This window comes from Callospermophilus lateralis, chromosome 3 (assembly GCF_048772815.1).
Source record: "Callospermophilus lateralis isolate mCalLat2 chromosome 3, mCalLat2.hap1, whole genome shotgun sequence".
NCBI lineage: Eukaryota > Metazoa > Chordata > Mammalia > Rodentia > Sciuridae > Callospermophilus > Callospermophilus lateralis.
Window position 1 is genome coordinate 112,306,209 of NC_135307.1, and position 19,520 is coordinate 112,325,728.

The window sequence follows — 19,520 nt, forward strand, 5'->3', positions numbered from 1 at the left end:
TTCCTGGTGGATTACCTATCATGTTTGATCTAAGAGCACATACATTCTTAAATCACAATTGTTTTAATTTTGATGTCTCGTTATAATTGTTTTCATCTGTAATTTCTTTTTTTTATTTCAAAGTTATCATAAGTGGTACACTTATTTTTTTTTTACTTTTTATTTATGTATTTAAAAGCCTTATTCTGAGAGGGAGGCTATCCATTACCTTCACAGGACTGTTAAAAGAGTCTATAGTTTAAAAAAGTAAAAAATAAAAAGCAACAGGGCAAGATCAGAGTAGATCTCTCAGGTGGCCGTTGCTCTGAAATGGTAGGTTCATTTTGGCACCCCCAGCAGAGGGTTATGCCACCCCATACCACCTTAGCACCAGTCATTCCTAGTCATTCACTAAACAGAGTACCTTAGTAAGCACCTGCTACCCCGCAGGCCTGGTTGCAGTGAAAGCAGTTGCTCCTACTATGAACTGAGCACCTACTTGTACAGTAACGGTGTGGGGAGATCCCCATGTTGGCGAGACCCTGACCGGATGAATGAGGCCGAAGCCCTGCCCTTAGGGGGTTGCTGGGGGCACTCTCACCCCTCCCCTGTTAGAGGAGACAGAGCCCCAGTTGAGCTTGGTTAACTGCATCAAGAAGGATCAAAGGCTGCACTAGAGAGGTCAAAGATCCAAGTCCAGTGCTGTGGCTACGGGTTTGGTCCTGAGGAAGGACATTCAAACTGGGACTCAAACCACTGAGGCCCAGTGGCAATGCTTCCAGTGAGACAAGCCCTGCTCCCTTCTGGAGGCAGCACAGACACCTCCCTCTCTCCCCCAGACACCATGGAGCTGCACATCCGGTCCCAAGGCCAGTGGACAAACAGGCTCTATGAGTCTTTCAAGGTGTCAGACCCCGTGGGCTGTGATTCCAAGAGGCTGTCAAGGAGCTTGAGGATGAGAAGGAGTCAGAGGAGACCCCAGGTAGGTGGCTGCAAGGGCCCCCTATGGTGGCAGACCCTGGGGACCAAGTCACTTTCTTCCTGGTCAGCAGGAGCAGCTGTTGTGCACACAGTCTGGACGGCAGCATTAGTGGGCTAGGCAATGGCTGACCGTGTGGTCCAAGAGCCTCTTTGGAGCCTGACCACCTCAGATCCTTCCATCCTGATTTTCTGCATTAGAAAGGGTGGGGAGCAGTGGAAGGAGTGGGGAAACTGAGACCAGAAACCTTCTGACCTCCAAGTCTCTTGGACAGAACTCTCTAACTGCATGGTCTTTGTCTTGTCTGTCAACCTAGCTGAGCCTGTTATTTTTCTTTGAAATGGAGATAGTTTTCCTCCATGGCTCACCCTTCTCATCTTATCCCATTAAGCACTGACCCAAAGAATGCAGATGGAGTATTGAGGGAAATGGCAGCATGGTCCAGGTGGGCCCCTGGGTCATCATCACCATCAGCAGCAACAGCACTGTTACCTCTGGAGCCTTGATGAAGCCCACAAAGCTGCCAGGTGGCTAGTGCCAGGGAGGGTTTGGAGAAACAGAGTCTGTGCACAGTGGCCCACATGCCTGTCATCCCAGGGACTTGGGAGCCTGAGGCAAGTTCAAGGCCAGCCTGGGCAACATAGTAAGACCCTGTCTCAAAATAAAAAATGAAATGACCTGGGGATGTTGCTCAACAATTGAGTCTCCTGGATTCAATCCCTAGTACTGGGGGTGGCGGGGGGAGAGGAATGGGGACAGATCAGAGCAGCTCCCAAAGAAATAAGGATAGACCAGGAAGCTGAGGGAAGCTGAACACGAGACTCTGCCTCTTGGCCTGGAGACTAGTTAATATATCTGAAGGTCAAAGGAGGAGGACTCACTGGCCCCTGCAGGTCCCAGCCCTGACTTCAACATGGGTGCTGGGGAAGTCGGGGCACTAGGTAGAATCTTGTCTGGCCAGAGAAAAGGATCATTCCAGAATGGTGCCAAAAGCAAAACTGTGGGATGTGGAGGAAAATGTAGAAAAATAGAAAAGTTCTCTTCCAGTAATCAGAGGAAACTTCCTGAAGGAAGAAGCTGACTTGCAAACCGGATGAGCCATGGCACACTGGGAACCAGCAGGAAGACACACTGCAGGTTGTTTCCGCAGGACCTCAGACCCTGCTGCCACAGAATAAATTGGCACAGTCTTTCTAGCAGGCAGTCTGGCCATATGTGTCAGCATTTTAAATATGCACACCCACTGGCCCAGCAATTCCATTTTTAGAGATTTATGCTAAAAAGCTAATTGGACAGGTGCACAAAAAGCCTTGTTCATTTCTTTAGCAAATATTTACTGAGCGCAGCACCTACTGTTCTCCAGGTTCTGTTCTAGATGCTAGAGATATGTCGGTAGGCAAAAGAGACAGCACTGCTGACCTTCTGGTGCAGAGGCATTCGATGAACAGATGAAATGCACATGTAACATGTCAGGCGACAGCAAATGCTATGCTGAGAAGTAAACTAGGGTCTAGGGATAATGACAGGAAATGTGCTATTCCACATCGCATGGTCGCTCATGATAATGAGAAAATGAAGACAGTCAGAAGGCCCAGCAACAGAAGGCAGCCAGAGAAATTACTGATCACCCTCATAATGGAATAGTAAGTTGCCTAAGAAAGATTATGGAAATTTCAACTTGTTAGTATGGAAAGCTAGTCAGAGTGTAGAAGTGGGAAAGACAGGTTGCAAAGCAGGATGCTCCATCGATATAAAATAAGTGTGTGTGTGCATGTGTGTGCAGGTGTGTGTCTGTGTGTGTGTGGATATGTGTGCCCATACACATGGTTATGTTAGAAAAAGTGTCTAGGGGCTAGGGTTGTGGCTCAGCGATAGAGCACTTGCCTAGCACATGCAAGGCCCTGGGTTCGATCCTCAGCACCACATAAAAACAATAAATAAAATAAAGGTATTGTGTCCAACTACAACTAAAATTTTTTTTTTTTTAAAGAAAAGAGTATCTAAAGAGCAGAGAAAATGTTTATGGTAGCTGTCATCCTGTACTTTTTCATTTTATTGTTTAATTATTTCTGTAATATGTGATGTTTTTACAACAGGAATTGACTCTGTAATATAAAGCAATTTCTGTTTTGAAACAAAACAGGATTTGCAACCACAGCCCAGCCACTCCTGTACCTCAGCACAGGATGCTGAGTCCTCCAGCAAGAATGTCGCTATGGAGCTGACGTCCTACAGGACCGAGGAACCACAGTGCCAGGAGGACAAAGACCAGGACCCCATAAAGGCTGAAGAAGGGACCCCAGCATGGTGGGGAGCCTCTTCTCAGGGCGGGGACCTGGTAAGGCCAGGGAAGTGGAGGCTGACATGTCTGCCCAGGGGTGCTGGGTCTTGGCCTGGCATCCTTGGCTTCAGGGCAAGCCCACTCTCAGGCAGGACCCACATGGAGTGGGGTTTCTGCAGCCAACCATCTGCCTCCACCCTTGTAATTGTTGCCACATTCACAGCTCATTAGCAATATTTTCTACTTAATATTCTCTTACATCACCACAGTACTCTAAATTGTATTTTAAAAGACTCCTTAGATTGCTATCTTTAATGGAAAATCAGTATTGTGTGCCATAAACATGCTAACTCTAAAGTAAAAACAATGAAAACGTGGTATTAAATTCTTCTAGATGTTTCTGCCTGTTGAGGCTCCACCCACTGGCCTGCTTCCTGCAGGTACACACTCCCTTTCTCACTTTCACTCTCCCTCACCCCTTCTCACTTTGTTAAAAGAAAACAGAGAGGGGGCGGGGAGAGGTCTATCAGTACTCTCTAAGAAATTAGTCTTAAGGAGCTGTTAAAGATGTGTTAGCCAGAATTGAAGTCTTTCTCTTTGCTATCAGAAGGATTAGAGAAAATTGAAAGGGGAGCAGCCCTCTCCCAGGTACCTCTTAAACCCCCAGAAGCAGTTTATGTCCAACACTAAGCAGTCCCCGCCCCAAGATGAAGAAGTAGCATGGTGTAATGTGACACAGGATGGGTCACAGGAGACTAGACTCTACGTGGAACTCTGCGGAATTGGGCAGTCCTTTCCACGCCCTCAGCCTCAACTCCTCTGAGGGAGGTATCACAGGCTCCTGCAGCCTGTTCTGCATTCTGCTTCCTTCACCTTCTAGAAGCAAGGGTGTTGAACTGCATGCGTGTCTGGCCGTCTACCTGTGCTCAGGTCTGGAGTAGTCAGGCACTGCAGGCAGAGCCGGACCCCACCCAGAGGGCCTGCACCAGCCCCAGGGCAGAGCCCCAGGCCCTCGGTGCCTTTCTTTCTTGAAGCATCAGGGCAAAGCCTCAAAGAGGAGATGTGACTTCAAATGAGCTGGATGTGGACTGAGGCACTGGTATTTGACAGCCGGGGAAGAGCAAAGGGGCTCTAGGTAGAGGGAAAAGAACATTCCATCCCAGACATGAGAACATGCAGCTAAAGGTGTGATTGAGTTTTCCCCAGCCTTGCTCAGTCTGGAGCTGACTCACACTGAACCCTACAAGTTGATTGTTAAATTCTCCATTTTGTGAGCTAGTTATTAAACACGGTCATATGTTGGGAGCTATGATGGCAGTGCAGTTGTCCCTCAGTGTCCAAGGAGGATTGGTTCCAGGACCCTCCTGGGTACTAAAATCTGCTGAAGCCCATAAATAAAATCATGTGGACTTTGCAACCTACGTACATATTCCCATATACTTTAAACGGACATTTACATATGTTAATAGTTGTTATACTATATTGTTTAGGGAATAATAACAAGAAAAAAATTCTATACATGTTTACTACAGGCACAATTTCCCCCCCAAATATTATCAATCTACAGTGGGCTGAATCTGTGTTCTGTAGAACCTGTGGATACAGAGGGCCAATGGTATTTAAGCCACAGAAATGGACATATGCTAATCTCTTGGTGATTGAGATCCCCCTGCCCCGCACCAGGAGCCAGTTTACCAGCACACTGCTGCTATTCCTGAAATGGTTTGGACAGAAAAAGCGATTCCCTTTCAATCCAGTTGCTCAGACTGGCAAGGGCTTGCAAGCTTCTAAGAAATGCCCAGCGCTGTCCGTTCCCAGACTCAGCTTTCTGCTCTGCTCCCTGCAGGCTTCTGAGATGTCCTCTGAGAACCATCGATTCTGCAACATCAAGGTAAGAGGCTCCAGGAAGTGGCTGTGGTGGAGACCTCCTTCCCCCTCTGAGGAAATGCCTCTTTGCCTTTGTGAGGAGGTCACTTTGGCTCTTGATCCCTCCATTCCTCTAATCCCTGGGGCTGGCTTCCAGGTCTCCAGACTATTTAACCAAACCCTCCTCCTGTCCTTAAACCCACGGGTGCCCTGCCTGTTTCTTCTCCAGGATCAGGGATGGTGTGGGGGGGCTCTGTGCACTCTCTCCCTGCCTCCCTGGCACCCACAGCACACACCCTAGAAGTGACAGGGGCACAGCAGGGATGCTGGTTGGGTCCCCAGCTCTGCATCCTAACATTCTAGGGCTTTCTCCAGAAGTGTGCTGCGAGCTCAGCCTGTGGAAAGAGGGCTGGAGTAGGAGCCGCTTAGACCTGGGCTCAAGCCTGGGAGATGATTGACTGCCTGTGTATAAAAGGGTGCTGAGGCCCTGGGGACCTTCCTCCAGACAGGGGAGTGCAGCTCTCCCCACAGTCCTCTTTCCTCTCACTCCCTGTGACAGTGCTACATCGATGGCCCTTATGGAACCTCCACCCGCAGGATCTTTGCCTCTGAGCACGCCGTGCTCATTGGGGCAGGTATCGGCATCACCCCCTTTGCCTCCATCCTGCAGAGCATCATGCACAGGTGGGTGCACAGAGCATGCCCGCCCACATCCTGGGCCTGTCCTGACAGAGGCCCCCCATGCTCCCACTTCCTAACCCCTGCATCTCCTTTCACCTCTCCCCCTCCCCTCTTCTCTTCCCTCTCCTCCTTGTCCTCTGCCTTATTTTGTGTCTCATCCCCCCTTCCTCATCGGGTGGGCTCTACCACCCCATCCTTACTTCCTACCTTCTACACTATTCTCCGGGGTCCTGAAAAGTCTCAATTCCCCCCAAATTAAAAACCCCCCTCCTCCTGCTTCCCCTCAGGCACCAAAAGAGAAAGCACGTTTGCCCCAGCTGCCAGCACTCCTGGATGGAGGGCCTCCAGGACCAGGACATGAAGCTGCACAAGGTGGGTGCCACCTCCCGCAGGCAGACCTCAGAACCTTCTCCCCAACACCTCCCAGAGCAGGAGCCAGTGCTCCCGGGCAGAGGCAGGAAGGGTACCCTACCTCTCCTCTGCTGGGACCCCCTTGTTCCTTCCAAGTTGTTCTTTCTCTTTCTTTTCCTCCAAAATGCCAGCTCTTCTGGTCCCTCCTAAATGTCCAGGCCTCTGCTATCAACATTCCCGTCACTTCTGAGAGCCCGCTGGGCCCTGAAAAGAAGCACCTTCAGGGGCCCAGCTCCAAGCCTCATGCTTACCATCCATGACCCAATGGTGGTTTCAGAGGTGAAAACATGTTTGCCTTTTGGAAAGTCATTATTGTGCACAGGGAACTAAACAGTAATTTTGCATAGCTCTTTTTCCCAAGCTGATATCTCAGAACACTGCTTACAAAGACAAATTCTAGCTTTGGAGTCAGGAACCTGGGTCCTGGTCATGCTGTTCTGGAAACTGGGCGAGTCTCTTTACCTCTGTGTGTCTGTCTTCCCCTCTGACCATAGGTAGACACTGGGGGTCCTCAGGGCCCGGGGACCACAGATGTGAGAATGTCGTGAATGAGGGAGACCCTCCTCTGAGCCAAAGCCCCTCTCTCTAGGTGGATTTCATCTGGATCAACCGAGACCAGAGGTCTTTTGAGTGGTTCGTGAGCCTGCTGACCAAACTGGAGATGGACCAGGCCCAGGAGGCACAAGATGGTAGGAGAGGGACAGGTCCTGCAGCCTGTGGGGAGGGACTGGGGAGTCAAGGTCTCTTTTTTAAAAAATAATCTATTGAGGTAAAGTTCACATACCATAAAATGAACCATTTTAATATGAACTCAGTGTCTTTTAAAAAAGTGTTTGTTCCATTTCTATGTAAGATAAGGAAGGTCCACTATAATGTAATATTTTGTAAAGTTTTTTTTTTTTAAAGCAAAAAAAAAAAAAAAGGAAAATGAGCCAGGCACAGTGGTACACACCTGTAATCCCAATGGCTCAGGAGCTTGAGGCAGGAGAATCACAAGTTCAAAGCCAGCCTCAGAGACTTAGCTAGGCCCTAAAAAACTCAGTGAGACCCTGTCTCTAAATAAAATACAAAAAAGGGCTGGGGATGTGGCCCAGTGGTTAAGCATCCCTGAATTCAATCCCTGTACCCCCCCCCAAAAAAATGGAGGGGAATCACTCATAATTCCATCCAGTGGTCCAGATTACTCTAAACATCTTAAAGAATTTTTTCCAAGTTTTTCTTTTCTTTTTCACATTTTATAAAAATGTATATTATTTATTTTCATAACTACTCTTTTTTATGATGTCTTTTAATTTAGAATTGCACTTGTTAAATTTTAGATCTCCAGGCCCCACCTTGACCTTCTAGTTCAGTTCCCCTGAGAGCAGAGCTCAGGGATACACATTCCATCATGGATCATTGGATTATTTTTTGAGGCCTCATTTATATACAATAAAATTAGAAAAATCTTTTGGACAATAAATACAGTGACATTTTAACATATGCATACGGTGTGTTACCAACACTACAACCAAATTACGGAACATTTTCATTACCCAAAAGGTTTCCCCATCCCCATCCCATGTTGGCAGTCAACATCCTCCCCTGACCGTTAGCCCTGGTAATCACCGATTTGCTTTCTATCCCGACAATATGGCCTTTTCTAGATTTCATATGCATGGAATCATATGAATGTCCACTTTTTCTACTTATCATAGCACCTTGGGAATTATCCTTTTTGTTGCAGGTATCCATAAACAGTTAAATTCGTTTTTATTGCTGAATAGTATTCCATTTTACAAATATGCTACAATTTGTCTTTCCTTTCACTTGTTGATGGACAGTAGAATTATTTCCATTTTTTGATTATTTTGAGACAAGTTTTTGTTTGGATCTTTACCTACATGTCTGTCAGGTAAATATTTAGGAGCGGGTTCGTTGAGTATTGTGGTAAGTATTAAGTTCAATAGTGTAAAAACGCTGAGCTACTTTTCCAAAGCAAGTATGCCATTCTACATTTTTGTCAGACGTGAATGAGAGTTCCCGGTGCTCCACATCTTCATCAGCATTTTTTGTTTCAGCCTTTCTAGTGGATGTGAGTGATCTAATGTGCTCTTCTGCATTTCTCTAGAGACTAGTGATGCTGAATATCTTCTTGTGGACTTGTTATTACATGTTCTTTGTGTGTTTTTTTTTATTGGTGCGTAATAATTACACATAAAAGTGGGATTCTTTTGGTCATATTTGTACACATACAGAAGTTTTTGGCTTATTTCATTTCCCAGTACTCTCCTTTTTCTTTCCCTTCTTCCTCCCCTCGATTCCCTTCTACTTGACTGGTCTGCTTTCTATTTTTGTGAAATCCCTTTTTGTTAATCCCTCTTTTTTTCTCTAGCTGTTATATGTTCTTTGCAAGGTGTCTGTTCAAGTATTTTTCCCAGTTTTAAATCCAGATGTTTGTCTTCTTTTTACTTAGTTGTCAGCACTCTTTATATATTCTGGAAACAAATCCATTATTCGATGGATGTTTTACAAAACATTGTCTTTTCTTTTTTTTTTTTTTTTTTTAGAGAGAGTGAGAGAGGAGAGAGAGAGAGCCACATCCCCACACTTGAGCCACATCCCCAGCCCTTTTCATTGTCTTAAACTGTCTTTTGAAGAACAAATTTACTTTTTAATGAAGTCCAATTTATCAATCTTTTCTTTTATTTCTCTTTTTTTTTGTGTTATATTTAAAATCTTTAGGTCACTTGAAGTCATGAGAATTTTCTCCAATGTTTTCTGCTATATATTCTGTAGTTCAGCTCTTCATTTAAGTTAGAATTTCTTAGTTTTGGCACTATTGACATTTTGGGCCAAATCATTTCTTATTATATGCATAATTCCTATACATCTTAGGATTTCAGCAACTTTTCAATCTCTGTTCACTAGAAGACAGTAGTACCCCATCCCTGTCATGATAATATAAAATACCTCCAGATATTATCAAATATCTGAGGGAGAAAAATTGCCTTCTTTTTAGAAGCACTTATTTAGGTAATTATCCATTCAAAATCAATTTTGTATAGGATGAGAGTTAAAGGTAGAAGTTAATTTTTACATATGAATACCCAGTTAATTTTTTTCCAAGGATTTCTAGTCTCACTCCAAGAACCAGAGACAAAGGCGAATGTCTTCATTGCACAACAGAAGTGGATACGTAGTAAGGATCTTTATGACTTCTTGATGAATCGACCACCTTCTCATTATATAATATCCTTCATCTCTGATAATATACCTTGTTCTGAGGTCTATTTTTTTTTCTGAAATCAATGGAGCCATTCTAGTTTTTTTTTTAATTAGTTATGCTATGATATTTCTTTTTCCATTCTTTTTACCAGTCTCATTATTACATTAAAGTGAGTTCCTTCTATGCAACCTATAACTCTTTCTTTTTAAAAATGCAATTTGATAATATTTGCCTTTTAATTGGAGTTTCTAGCCCATTTATATTTAACATAATTATTGATATAATTGTGTTCAAATCTACCATCCTGTTTTTTTTTTCTGTTTGTCCCTCTCTTCTTTTTTCCTTTCCCCCTCTTTTTCTGTGTATTTTAGGATTAATTATATGTTTTTGTAATATCATTTATCTCTGTTATTTAATTACTAACCATATTGCTTGATTTTATTATTCCTGTGGTTGCTATTGGGCTTAAAATATACATCTTTAACATTACAGTCTCTCTTTAAATACTATCACACCACTTATTGCACAGCATTATCCTTACCATAATTTCTCCTTTATTGTCCTTTGTGCTTAGTCATACATTTTACTACTACATGTGTTATAAGTCCTACAGTACCTTGTTATTTATTTTGCTTTAAATAGTCAATTATCTTTCAAAAAAAAATTTAAGGGGCTGGGGTTGTGGCTCAGTGGTAGAGCACTCACCTAGCATGTGCAAGGTGCTACGTTCGATCCTCAGCACCACATAAAAATAAATAAATAAGGGCTGGGATGTAGCTCAGTGGCAAAGCGTCTGCCTTGCATTCGCAAAGCCCTGGGTTCGACCCCCAGTTCCAAAAAAGACAAAAAAAAAAGAACCCCACCAAAAAAAAAAAAAAAAAAAAAAAGATTTAAAATAAATAAATAAACAAAATAAAGGTATTATCTAAGGTCATCTTTAAAATTTTTTTTTAAATTAAAATAAACCTCTTTTACATTTATACACATACTTACCATTTCTGGTTCATTTCATTTTTGTGTGTATTTCCAGATTTCCATCTGGGATAATTTTCCTTCTGCTTGAAAAACTCCCTTTATATTTCCTGTATCAGGGATCTAAAATAATGCAGATGATAATTTCTTTAGCTTTTCATTTTCCTCCAGAAGTCTTTTTCCCACCTTAGCTTTTTTTTAGTTGTTGTTTGTTTGTTTTGGTACTGGAGGATTGCACCCAGGGCTGCTTTACCACTGAGCCACATTCCTAGCCCTTTTTATGTTTTATTTTGTGATATAGTCTCTCTATGCTGCTGAGGGTCTTGCTAAATTTCTGAGGGTGGCTTCGAACTCTTGATATTCTTGCCTCAGCCTCCCAAGCTGCTGGGATAACAGGTATACACCACTGTGCTCGACCTCACTTGATTTTTTAACAATATTGTTATCAGTTAATTTTTTTCCTTTGCTTCTTTAAAGATTCCCTCCATTGTCTTCTGGCTTGCATAGTTTCCGACAAGATAACTCTTGTACTTATCTTTATTCCTCTTTAGTAATTTTTCCTCTTTTTACCACTTAAGATCCCCCCCCCCTTATTATGATGACTCTTTGTGTGTTTTTGTTTGTATTTCTTGTTCTCAGAGGTCATTGAACTTCTAGAGCCTAGAGTTTTTATCAAATTTGGAAGTTTGTGAGCCATTTTTTCTTTACATTTTTTTTTTCTGTTTCTTTTTTCCATTCTTGTCATTTTGATTACTCATATGTTAGACCATTTGATGTTATCCTACAGGTCACTGAGAGAGTGTATTTCTTTCCCTGACCCCCACCCCACTTTCTTTTCATTTTGGATAGTTTTTATTGCTATGTCTTCATGTTGCTAAGCCTCTAAGTTCATAGGTCTTTTCTTCTTCAGAGACTTTTCTGTTATTTCCATCCTAATCAAAATTTGAGCAGGTTTTTAAAAATTAGATGTTGACAAGCTGCTTCTAAAATTTATGTGGAAAATCAGAGGATTTAGAATAGCTGTTAATTCTATTCAATATATTTTTCATTTCTGTTATTGTATTTTTCTTCAGTAGAAGTTCCATTTTATGTCTCCCATTTCTCTCCTTGTCATATTTGTTTTGTTTATTTTGCTTTGATGTTATTAAGCACATTTATAATATGGTTTCAACATCTTTGTGTACTAATTCCATCACCTCTGTTATCTCTGAATGTTTCTAATTATTAATTTTCTCCCAGATAAATCTTTTTTTTCCTTCTTCTTCTTTGTATGTATGATTATTTTTTTTGTTGGAGACCAAGCAATTTGAATTTTAAATTGTTTTGTTTTTTAGATTTTGTGACATTTTATTTTAATAGTACTCTACTTTGTTCTGGTGCACAGCTGAGTAATGTAGGACTCTGTGGATCTTTTTAAGACTCTCTTTTAGCTTTTTGCTAGAGGGTGTCCAGAGCAGAATTTCATATATTTAGCCCTAGAACTAAGATGACACACTTCTGAGGAGTCTGCCTAGTGCCCTGTATATCCCACCATCTCTCCACTCTTTCTTGGTAGGAATACATATTCACAGCTCTGCTGGAACGCCAGGTATTATTCTTCTTAGTGTTTTCTGGTAATTTTCTTTCACACATGTACAGGCTATCACTCAGCCAAAGACTCAGAGGAAACTTTATGCAGAATTCCAGAGCTAGTGAGTGTGCTACTTCCTGCCTTCCTTCCTTTCTTCCAGAGTCCCTTCTCCTTCCCTTGTCTCCTCCTCCCCCCTCTCATCCTCCCTTCCAAAGTCTCTCCTTTCTTCCCTTCCCCTCTTCCTCTCTACCGTTCCCTTTTCCAGTATGGTCTCTAGCAAATTCTAGCTGACTTGGCCTCCCTGCACTCCAGTCTGTCTCCTCACTTCCGTGAGACCGGTGCCAGGCAATGTAGGGCCTGTTTCATTTGTTTTCTTGGCAGTAACCGGTCTCTGTCACCTGCTGGGAACCATTGCCTCATATATTTATACACATCTCTAGCCATTTAAATTTGTAGGGTAAATACGGATCTTTTTACTCCAACACAAATTTTCATTATACATGATTCATTAGTTGAGGTCAACTTAAAGAAACATGTATGTTTCTCAGGGATGAAGGCTTAGCATCTTTCCTGGTGAGGTGGCAGTCAGAGTGTAGTGAGTGTCTAAGGCAATGGTTGCACCCTTTATCACACAGGGGATCTCTAACAGTTTGGTCCCTTCTTTTATATTTTTATCAGAAATGAATGTTGGAATGTCCTCCCCTGTCCTCACTTTCCCCATCCCCCCAAGTGTTGTAGCCTACATTTTTTTTTTTTTTTTTACTAAGTGTTTACTATCATCATTTCTAGCTATGAAAAAATGTTTCTCTGGGTCACATCCCTGTCTCCATGGTGTTTCTTTGAGAAACACAGAGGTTTTGCACTGCGTTCTAAAATGAATCTTTTAAGATTCATTATTTGCTGTTTTGTTTTACTTGTGCAATAACATACAAAGAGGAATGTCTTTAGATATGTTTCTAACTTCAAGAGAATTGGTATAGGCTTTTAGACTGTTTTGAGTTCCTGGGAACTAGATCTTATGTGGCTTTTTAATTATCACAAGTTGTCATGAGTGAATGCATATTCCTTTGATAAGCACAGTTTAAAAGTTCATGTAAACAAACACAGTTTTCTACAAGCAACAGTCAAACAGATGTAGTTTATTATGACAAACAGTCAAACCCTTGACGTTCACGTCAGCAGTCTCTGGGAGATAACTGTTAAACTGTGGAATATTTCAGGAAAGCTCTTTGCCCTTTCTTGTAAATAACAATTATAGCAAATATTTATAGAGCATTGACTTCATCCTCAATGTTTTTACATACATTAATTCATTAGAAACTCAATTTTGTGATGACAAGCTAGAAGAAAGGTTTGGATTTAATATAAATCTTCTAGTTACTGGTACATAAATATTTTGCTATTTGCTTCTTCCTGATCTGTATAAACAAAGGATAACAGCTAAACTGGAGTTTTGCATCCTCAAAACCACTTGAGTCAATGATTTTATTACATCAAATTTCTTTCAAGATTTCTCATTAATTGCAGCTGAAACTTGTGGCTTCTAATTTTTAGTTACATGTCAAAGTTTAAATGAATGAAATCATAGTTTATAATTTTGAACTTTTATAGCTTAAGCTTTATTCACTCAGTTTGCATCTTTTTTCCTTAATGGTTTTAGAACCTTGGGCATATACTTAACTGCTTTGCCTCAGTTTCCTCATCTGGAAAATAAGGATACTACTAGTACCCAACTCACAGGATTGTTATGAGGATCAAATGACATGTCCCATATAGAGCCCTTAGAACAGTAACTGGAGCTTAATAGATACTCAGTAAATTTAGTAATAGTAGAAGCATTAATAATGTCTCTGAACAGGGATCTGAGGAGGTCTCTCCAAGGTAGCAGTGGAATCCCAGCTTGGCCTGAGTAGGTTCTTGACTTAAAATACTGAAAAGAATTTCAGAATACATTCAAAGCAAGGTACAGCAATGATTTATTAAAAGACATACAAAAAAGCAAAGTATGCATATCCCAAAGGCAGAAGGTGAACACCTCTCGCCTCTCAGAGAAGACAGTGCTGCGCCCAGGGCCGAGTTTCTCTCTATAGGACTTTCCCATAGCACAGCAAACAGAGCAGATTCACAGGCAAGCTTTTGTGAAAATCAAACCCCATGCTCATCATTTGCTGTTGTGGTTCAGAATGTTTCTTCTTGGCTCAGCAGTCTGGCCATCCATCATTACAGGTCTTTGAATCTGATGGAATTTAAATCGATTATGTTTTCATTCTAGTTGATCAGGTCTAAGCATACGCTTGAGGTTTTCTTCATCTAACTAAAGAGACAAGCACGGCTGGTTATGCTCATCAATCCGGGGCTCCTTCTAGTAAGGGTTTCTTTCTTCCCCTGAGAACCCTTCTATCACATTCCCCATCTCCAACTTGGATCCCTTGATCCCTTGGGTCCCTTCCAGAAGGGGGAAGATCCATCTTCTATAGCTTCTTTAAGCTGGAGGAGGCCTTTGTTTCCTACCTAATGGGGGGTCAAAGGTCTCTGCCTGTCTGATGTAGTGGGGACAAGGAGAGAGACCATGGTTTAGCAGAGGAGACAGACTGGAATCCACCAGAGTGTGCGTAGTCTTTAAGTGAAGTTGAGCCATCCTATAAGATGTGAAATTTACAGGTAGGTTAAAAACACAAGGACCAAATAGAATATAATACGGTGCCTTTCACTAACAAGAGAGCTGTGAGGCTAGGAAGCTAGACATATTATATACAAGAGATCTTATCTTGAGCAGCTCTTTTTCCACTTGAATAAGATTCAGAGATCTTCTAGTGGCTCACAAGTTAAGGAGACATCTTCTGAACGGGTCTGAAGGGCTATTTTCAGATAAAGGCAAATCCTGTAGAGTCTCAAGAGGACCGGGTTTAATTCTGAAAAGTAAATCCATTGAGTGTGTCCCTGTAATTTAACTGCTCTAAGGGTGCTTGAAAGAACCCGGAAAGGGTCCTTTCATTTAGGAAGGAGATGATCCAGTGAGGAATCTTTTTTAGAATCAGAAAATCTTGAGTGAAAATTAAGCTTTTAAATTTTTAAGTTAAGCATTTTGTAAAATCATTTGACCTTTGGGGTCTCATCAACATCAGCCACAACACACATTTGATGAGAAAGAAGTCCAGAAGGTTTGAGAAATCAGAGAATTGAGCCCTTATATCCAAAAGGGAGTCAATATCTTTATCTGCCACGTCAAGAGTCACCCAAGGCTCTTCTGAAATGATTGCCAGCTAATCAAAGGCGGCTTTGAGAGACCTCAGGCATCCTCAGTCCCCCACGGCAGCCATAATGGGAGCAGATGGCCTCCCTTCCCTTCAGTGGTGAGGGCAACCTGGACTCCAGTTTCCCTCTTTATAGAGGGGACATAACTCAGGTATGGTGGACCTCACTTGGGGAAGTTCTGGCTAACATGCCCAGGCTCTTTTGCAGCTGCTAGGTCTTGAGCTATTTCTCTTTCTTTTACATGGAGATTTTGGGCATGTAGGGAGCAGCCTGTTGCCCAGCGCTAAGGCCAGTAATTGGGTTTGTTCTCTTGCCTGTCCTTTTCAAGATTTCATGGTCTCTTTTATTCTTTCCCCTGTTATTGAAAAACCCAAAGGCCAAATTTAGAAGTTGGTTGATAGGGTTCTGAGGGTCCTGAGTGCATGTTTGAATTTTTTTCCCATCATTTGGAGCAGATTGACTAATGAAGTAAGTCCTTAGGAGAACCTGTTCCTCGTGAGAATTTGGGTCAATATTGGTGTACTTCTTGAAAGTCTTAGCAAGCCTATTTAACAGCAAGTCAGGATTCTTACCCTTTTCCAGGGTAACTTCCTGGATTTTATCACAATTTATTGGTTTACTCATAAGCTTTCTTGTGCCTTCTATTAAACAAGGGATCATATGGTGGGGTCTTTTAAGATCTGTGCTTTGGATCTAATAATGCTGATTATTAATATGTAACCCAAAGGTCAATTTACAGGGATAGATGTTGAATTACCTGTATCTTAACAAGATGGAGTATTTTTTTTTTAATACTTAAAATCTGCTGGTATAAATATAAAGGAAAAGAGAAACAAATAAAGAAAGGCTCCAGTATACTTAAAACACTTTGGAGTCCCTGCCCCCAGATTAGGCCATATTAGTGTGTCTGCTGTTGCCACTTGCTTGGGTAGAGGGCACCTTGTCTCCTGGAGGGAATCCTAAAGACCCATGAGCACACAGCAAATGCTGTCTCCTTACCAAGAGCACCCAGGGAGAGCTGCCTTGCTTTATAATACCTGTGAAAGGCAAAGATAGATAACACAGTAATTGAGTCTTTAGAGTTTTATGAAAGGTAACTAATTTCCCTAAAAATAGAAATGAGTGGGCTGGGGATGTGACTTTGTGGTGGAGCACTTGCCTAGCATGAGTGGAGCTCTGGGTTCAACCCCCGCCCCCAACAGTACCACAAAAAAAAAAAAAAAAAAAAAAAAAAAAGAAGGAAAGAAAAGAAAAAAATTAGAATAGAAATGAAACAAAATCCTTATAAATAATTTTTTCAGAGGATGTGGGTGTAATGAACAAAACGAAATATATCTTAGAAGAGCCATTGCTGATTTAAGAGGAAGAACAGTGACTCAGTCAATTGAATGATGCTAATAAGAATACTCTTTCCCAGAAATATCCGACACTAGGCCAAGGGGCCTTTCCCCTCTAGGGCTTTATCTGTAAGGACTGGAAGTCTTCACAGCTTCATATCCCAGGTGCTGTTCTAAGAGAAAAGTGCAGAGACGGATCTGGGTGTGTGAGGAAAGTGAAAAGCTGAGGAGGAGTCTCTGTGAAGAAAATAAGATTCATTGCAGAGACGTAGGAGGGGTCAATATGAGTTCACCCTGCAAACGGAAGGAAGGGGAGGAAGGAAAAGGCAACAGGTCAGAGACAACTCTTCCATGTTACAGGGGAAAGAATGTCGAAGAAAATGAGCCGGAGGAGAAGCCATTGTGTGCTTGGAATGCAAAATGTGCAGCTTTATAGAGTCAGCTTTTCTGGCAAGTTGGGCCAGAATCTGCTCTGACAGGGCCTCGGGGATAATATTCTGTCTATGGAGACAAGGAAAATGGCTTAGAACGTCAGTGGATCAGGCCTTGTATTGCCACCCTTCCTGTCCCCCACAGCTTCCTGAGTCCCCTCTGACCCGGGGATGGGACATGTTGTCCTGAATAGTTCCCTGTATGGCTGATGCACATACCCTTGGGGCATTCCCCTGACACCTCTGTGCTATTTGGTTTTTGTCCCATGTTTTATTGGTGCATCACAGCTGTACATAATGGTGGGATTCCTTGTTACACACTCCTGTGTGCATACAATATAACAATATGATTTGGCCAATATCACTCCTCAGTATTTCCCTGAGGCCTCCCCTCCTCCTCCTCTTGGTCCCTTTCCTCTACTGATCTACCTTTGATTTTCATGCAATTCTACTCCACCTTTGTTTCCCTTTTTCTTCTTAGATCCCTCATGAGAGGAAACATACAACTCTTGACTTTCTAAATTTGGCTTATTTTGCTTAACTAAATGTTTTCGAATTTCATTCATTTTCCTGCAAGTAACATAACTTGATTCTTTATTTCTGAATAAAACTCCATTGTGTATATATCTCACACTTTCTTTATCCATTTATCCATTGATGGACACCTAGAATGCTTCCACAGTTTGGCTATTGTAAATTCTGCTGCTATAAACATGAATGTGCATATGTCATTATAGTATATTGACTTCAAAGTTTTAGAATAATTACCAAGGAGTGATAGAGCTGAGTCATATGGTGGTTCTAGGCCTAATCTTTTGAGGAATCTCTATACTGAATTTCATAGTGGTTGCACTAATTTAAAATCCAACATCAGTGTATAGGTGTTCCTTTCTCCCCATATCCTCTCCAGCATTTATTATTGTTTTTATTCTCCATTGCTGCCATTCTAACTGGAGTGAGATGAAATCTCAGTGTAGTTGTGATTTGCATTTCCCTAATTACTAAAGATGTTGATATTTTTTTCACATATTTGTTAGCTGTTTGTGTTTCTTCTTTTGAGAAGTGTCTTGTTTGTTCATTTGTACATTATTAACTGGGGTATTTCTCTCTTTCTGGGTTATAAGTTTTTTGAGTTCTTTATATATGCTGTATATTGATCCGGTGTCAAAAGAGTAGCTAGAAAAGATTTTCTCCAGTCTTCAGGTTCTCTCTTCATATCTTGTTTCTTTTACTGCACAGAAGTTTTTAATTTGATACCATCGCATATATTAACTCTTGGCATATTTACTGAACTGCAAAGGGCCTTTTGAGAAAACCACTTTCTGAACCTATATGGTGGAGTATTAACCTTATATTTTCTTCTAAGAGTTAAATAGTTTCTGGTCTAATTCTAGGTCTTCTTTGATCCATGTTGCGTTCACTTTGTGCAGGGTGAGAGATAAGGACCTAGTCTCATTCTTCTGCATATGGATAACCAATTTTCTCAACACCATTTGTCAAAAAACTGTCTTTGCTCCAGTGTGTTTTTTGGCCCCTTTATTAATTGTGGCCATCTGACAGTATTAATTCTGCCTATCCGTGAATATGGGAAAATTTTTTTCCATCATCTTGTGCCTTCTTCAATTTCTTTTTTAAATTTTCGATTGTTTTCATTGTAAAGGACTTTCACCTCCTTGATTAGATTTATTCCTAGGGTTTTTTTGTTTTGTTTTAAGGCTACAGTGAATGGAATTTATTTTCCTGATTTCTTTATCAGTAGATTTGTTGTTAATACATAGGAAGGCTATTGATTTTTATATATTGATTCTGTAACCTGCTATTTTGCTGAATTTGCTTATTAGCTCTATCAGTCCTTTGGTGGAGTTTTTTGTGTCTTCTAAGTATGAAATTATATCATTTGCAAATGGTGATAATTTGACTTCTTTTCCTATTTTTATCCTTTTTATTTCCTTCTGTTGCCTAATGGATCTGGTTAGAAATTCTAGTACTACATTGAATAGGAGGGGTAGATTTTAAAGGTAATGTTTTCAGTTTTTCTCCATTCACTATAGTGTTGGCTTTTTTAAAATAGCCTTTATTATGTTGAAGTAGGTTCCTTCTATTTCTAGTTTCTTTAATACTTTTATAATGAATTGGTGCTGAATTTTGTCAAAGACCTTCTCTACATCTATTGAGATGACTATGTGATTTTTATCCTTAATTATATTTATGTGATGAATTACATTTATTAATTTGTGTATGGTAAACCATCCTTGCACCCCTGAGATAAAACCAACTTGGCTATGATGTGTGAGCTTCTACTATGTGGTTGAACATGATTTTCTAATATGTATTAAGGATTTTTAAATCAAAGTTCATCAGGGATATTGGTCTGTAGTTATTTTCCTTGATCTAGCCGTATCTGGTTGTGGTATGAGGGTGATATAGCTTCATAAAATGAATGTGGAAGTGTTCCTTTCTATTTCATGGAATAATTTGAGGAGCATTGGCGTTAGTTCTTATTTAAAGGTCTGATAGAATTCAGCTGAGAATCTTTCTGGTCTTAGGCTT

The 19,520-nt window shown here is 41.2% G+C and overlaps 1 protein-coding gene across 2 annotated transcripts in view; it reads left to right on the forward strand.

The window, feature by feature from the left end:
* Nox5 (NADPH oxidase 5) overlaps positions 1-19,520 on the forward strand; it is a 55,089-nt gene that overhangs the window by 25,483 nt on the left and 10,086 nt on the right. For both annotated transcript variants that reach the window (XM_076848665.1, XM_076848666.1), the window contains exons 10-14: positions 819-961; positions 5,086-5,130; positions 5,665-5,789; positions 6,074-6,158; positions 6,787-6,886. In XM_076848665.1, coding sequence (XP_076704780.1) covers positions 819-961; positions 5,086-5,130; positions 5,665-5,789; positions 6,074-6,158; positions 6,787-6,886 — 498 coding nt within the window. The remainder of the gene's footprint in view (positions 1-818; positions 962-5,085; positions 5,131-5,664; positions 5,790-6,073; positions 6,159-6,786; positions 6,887-19,520) is intronic.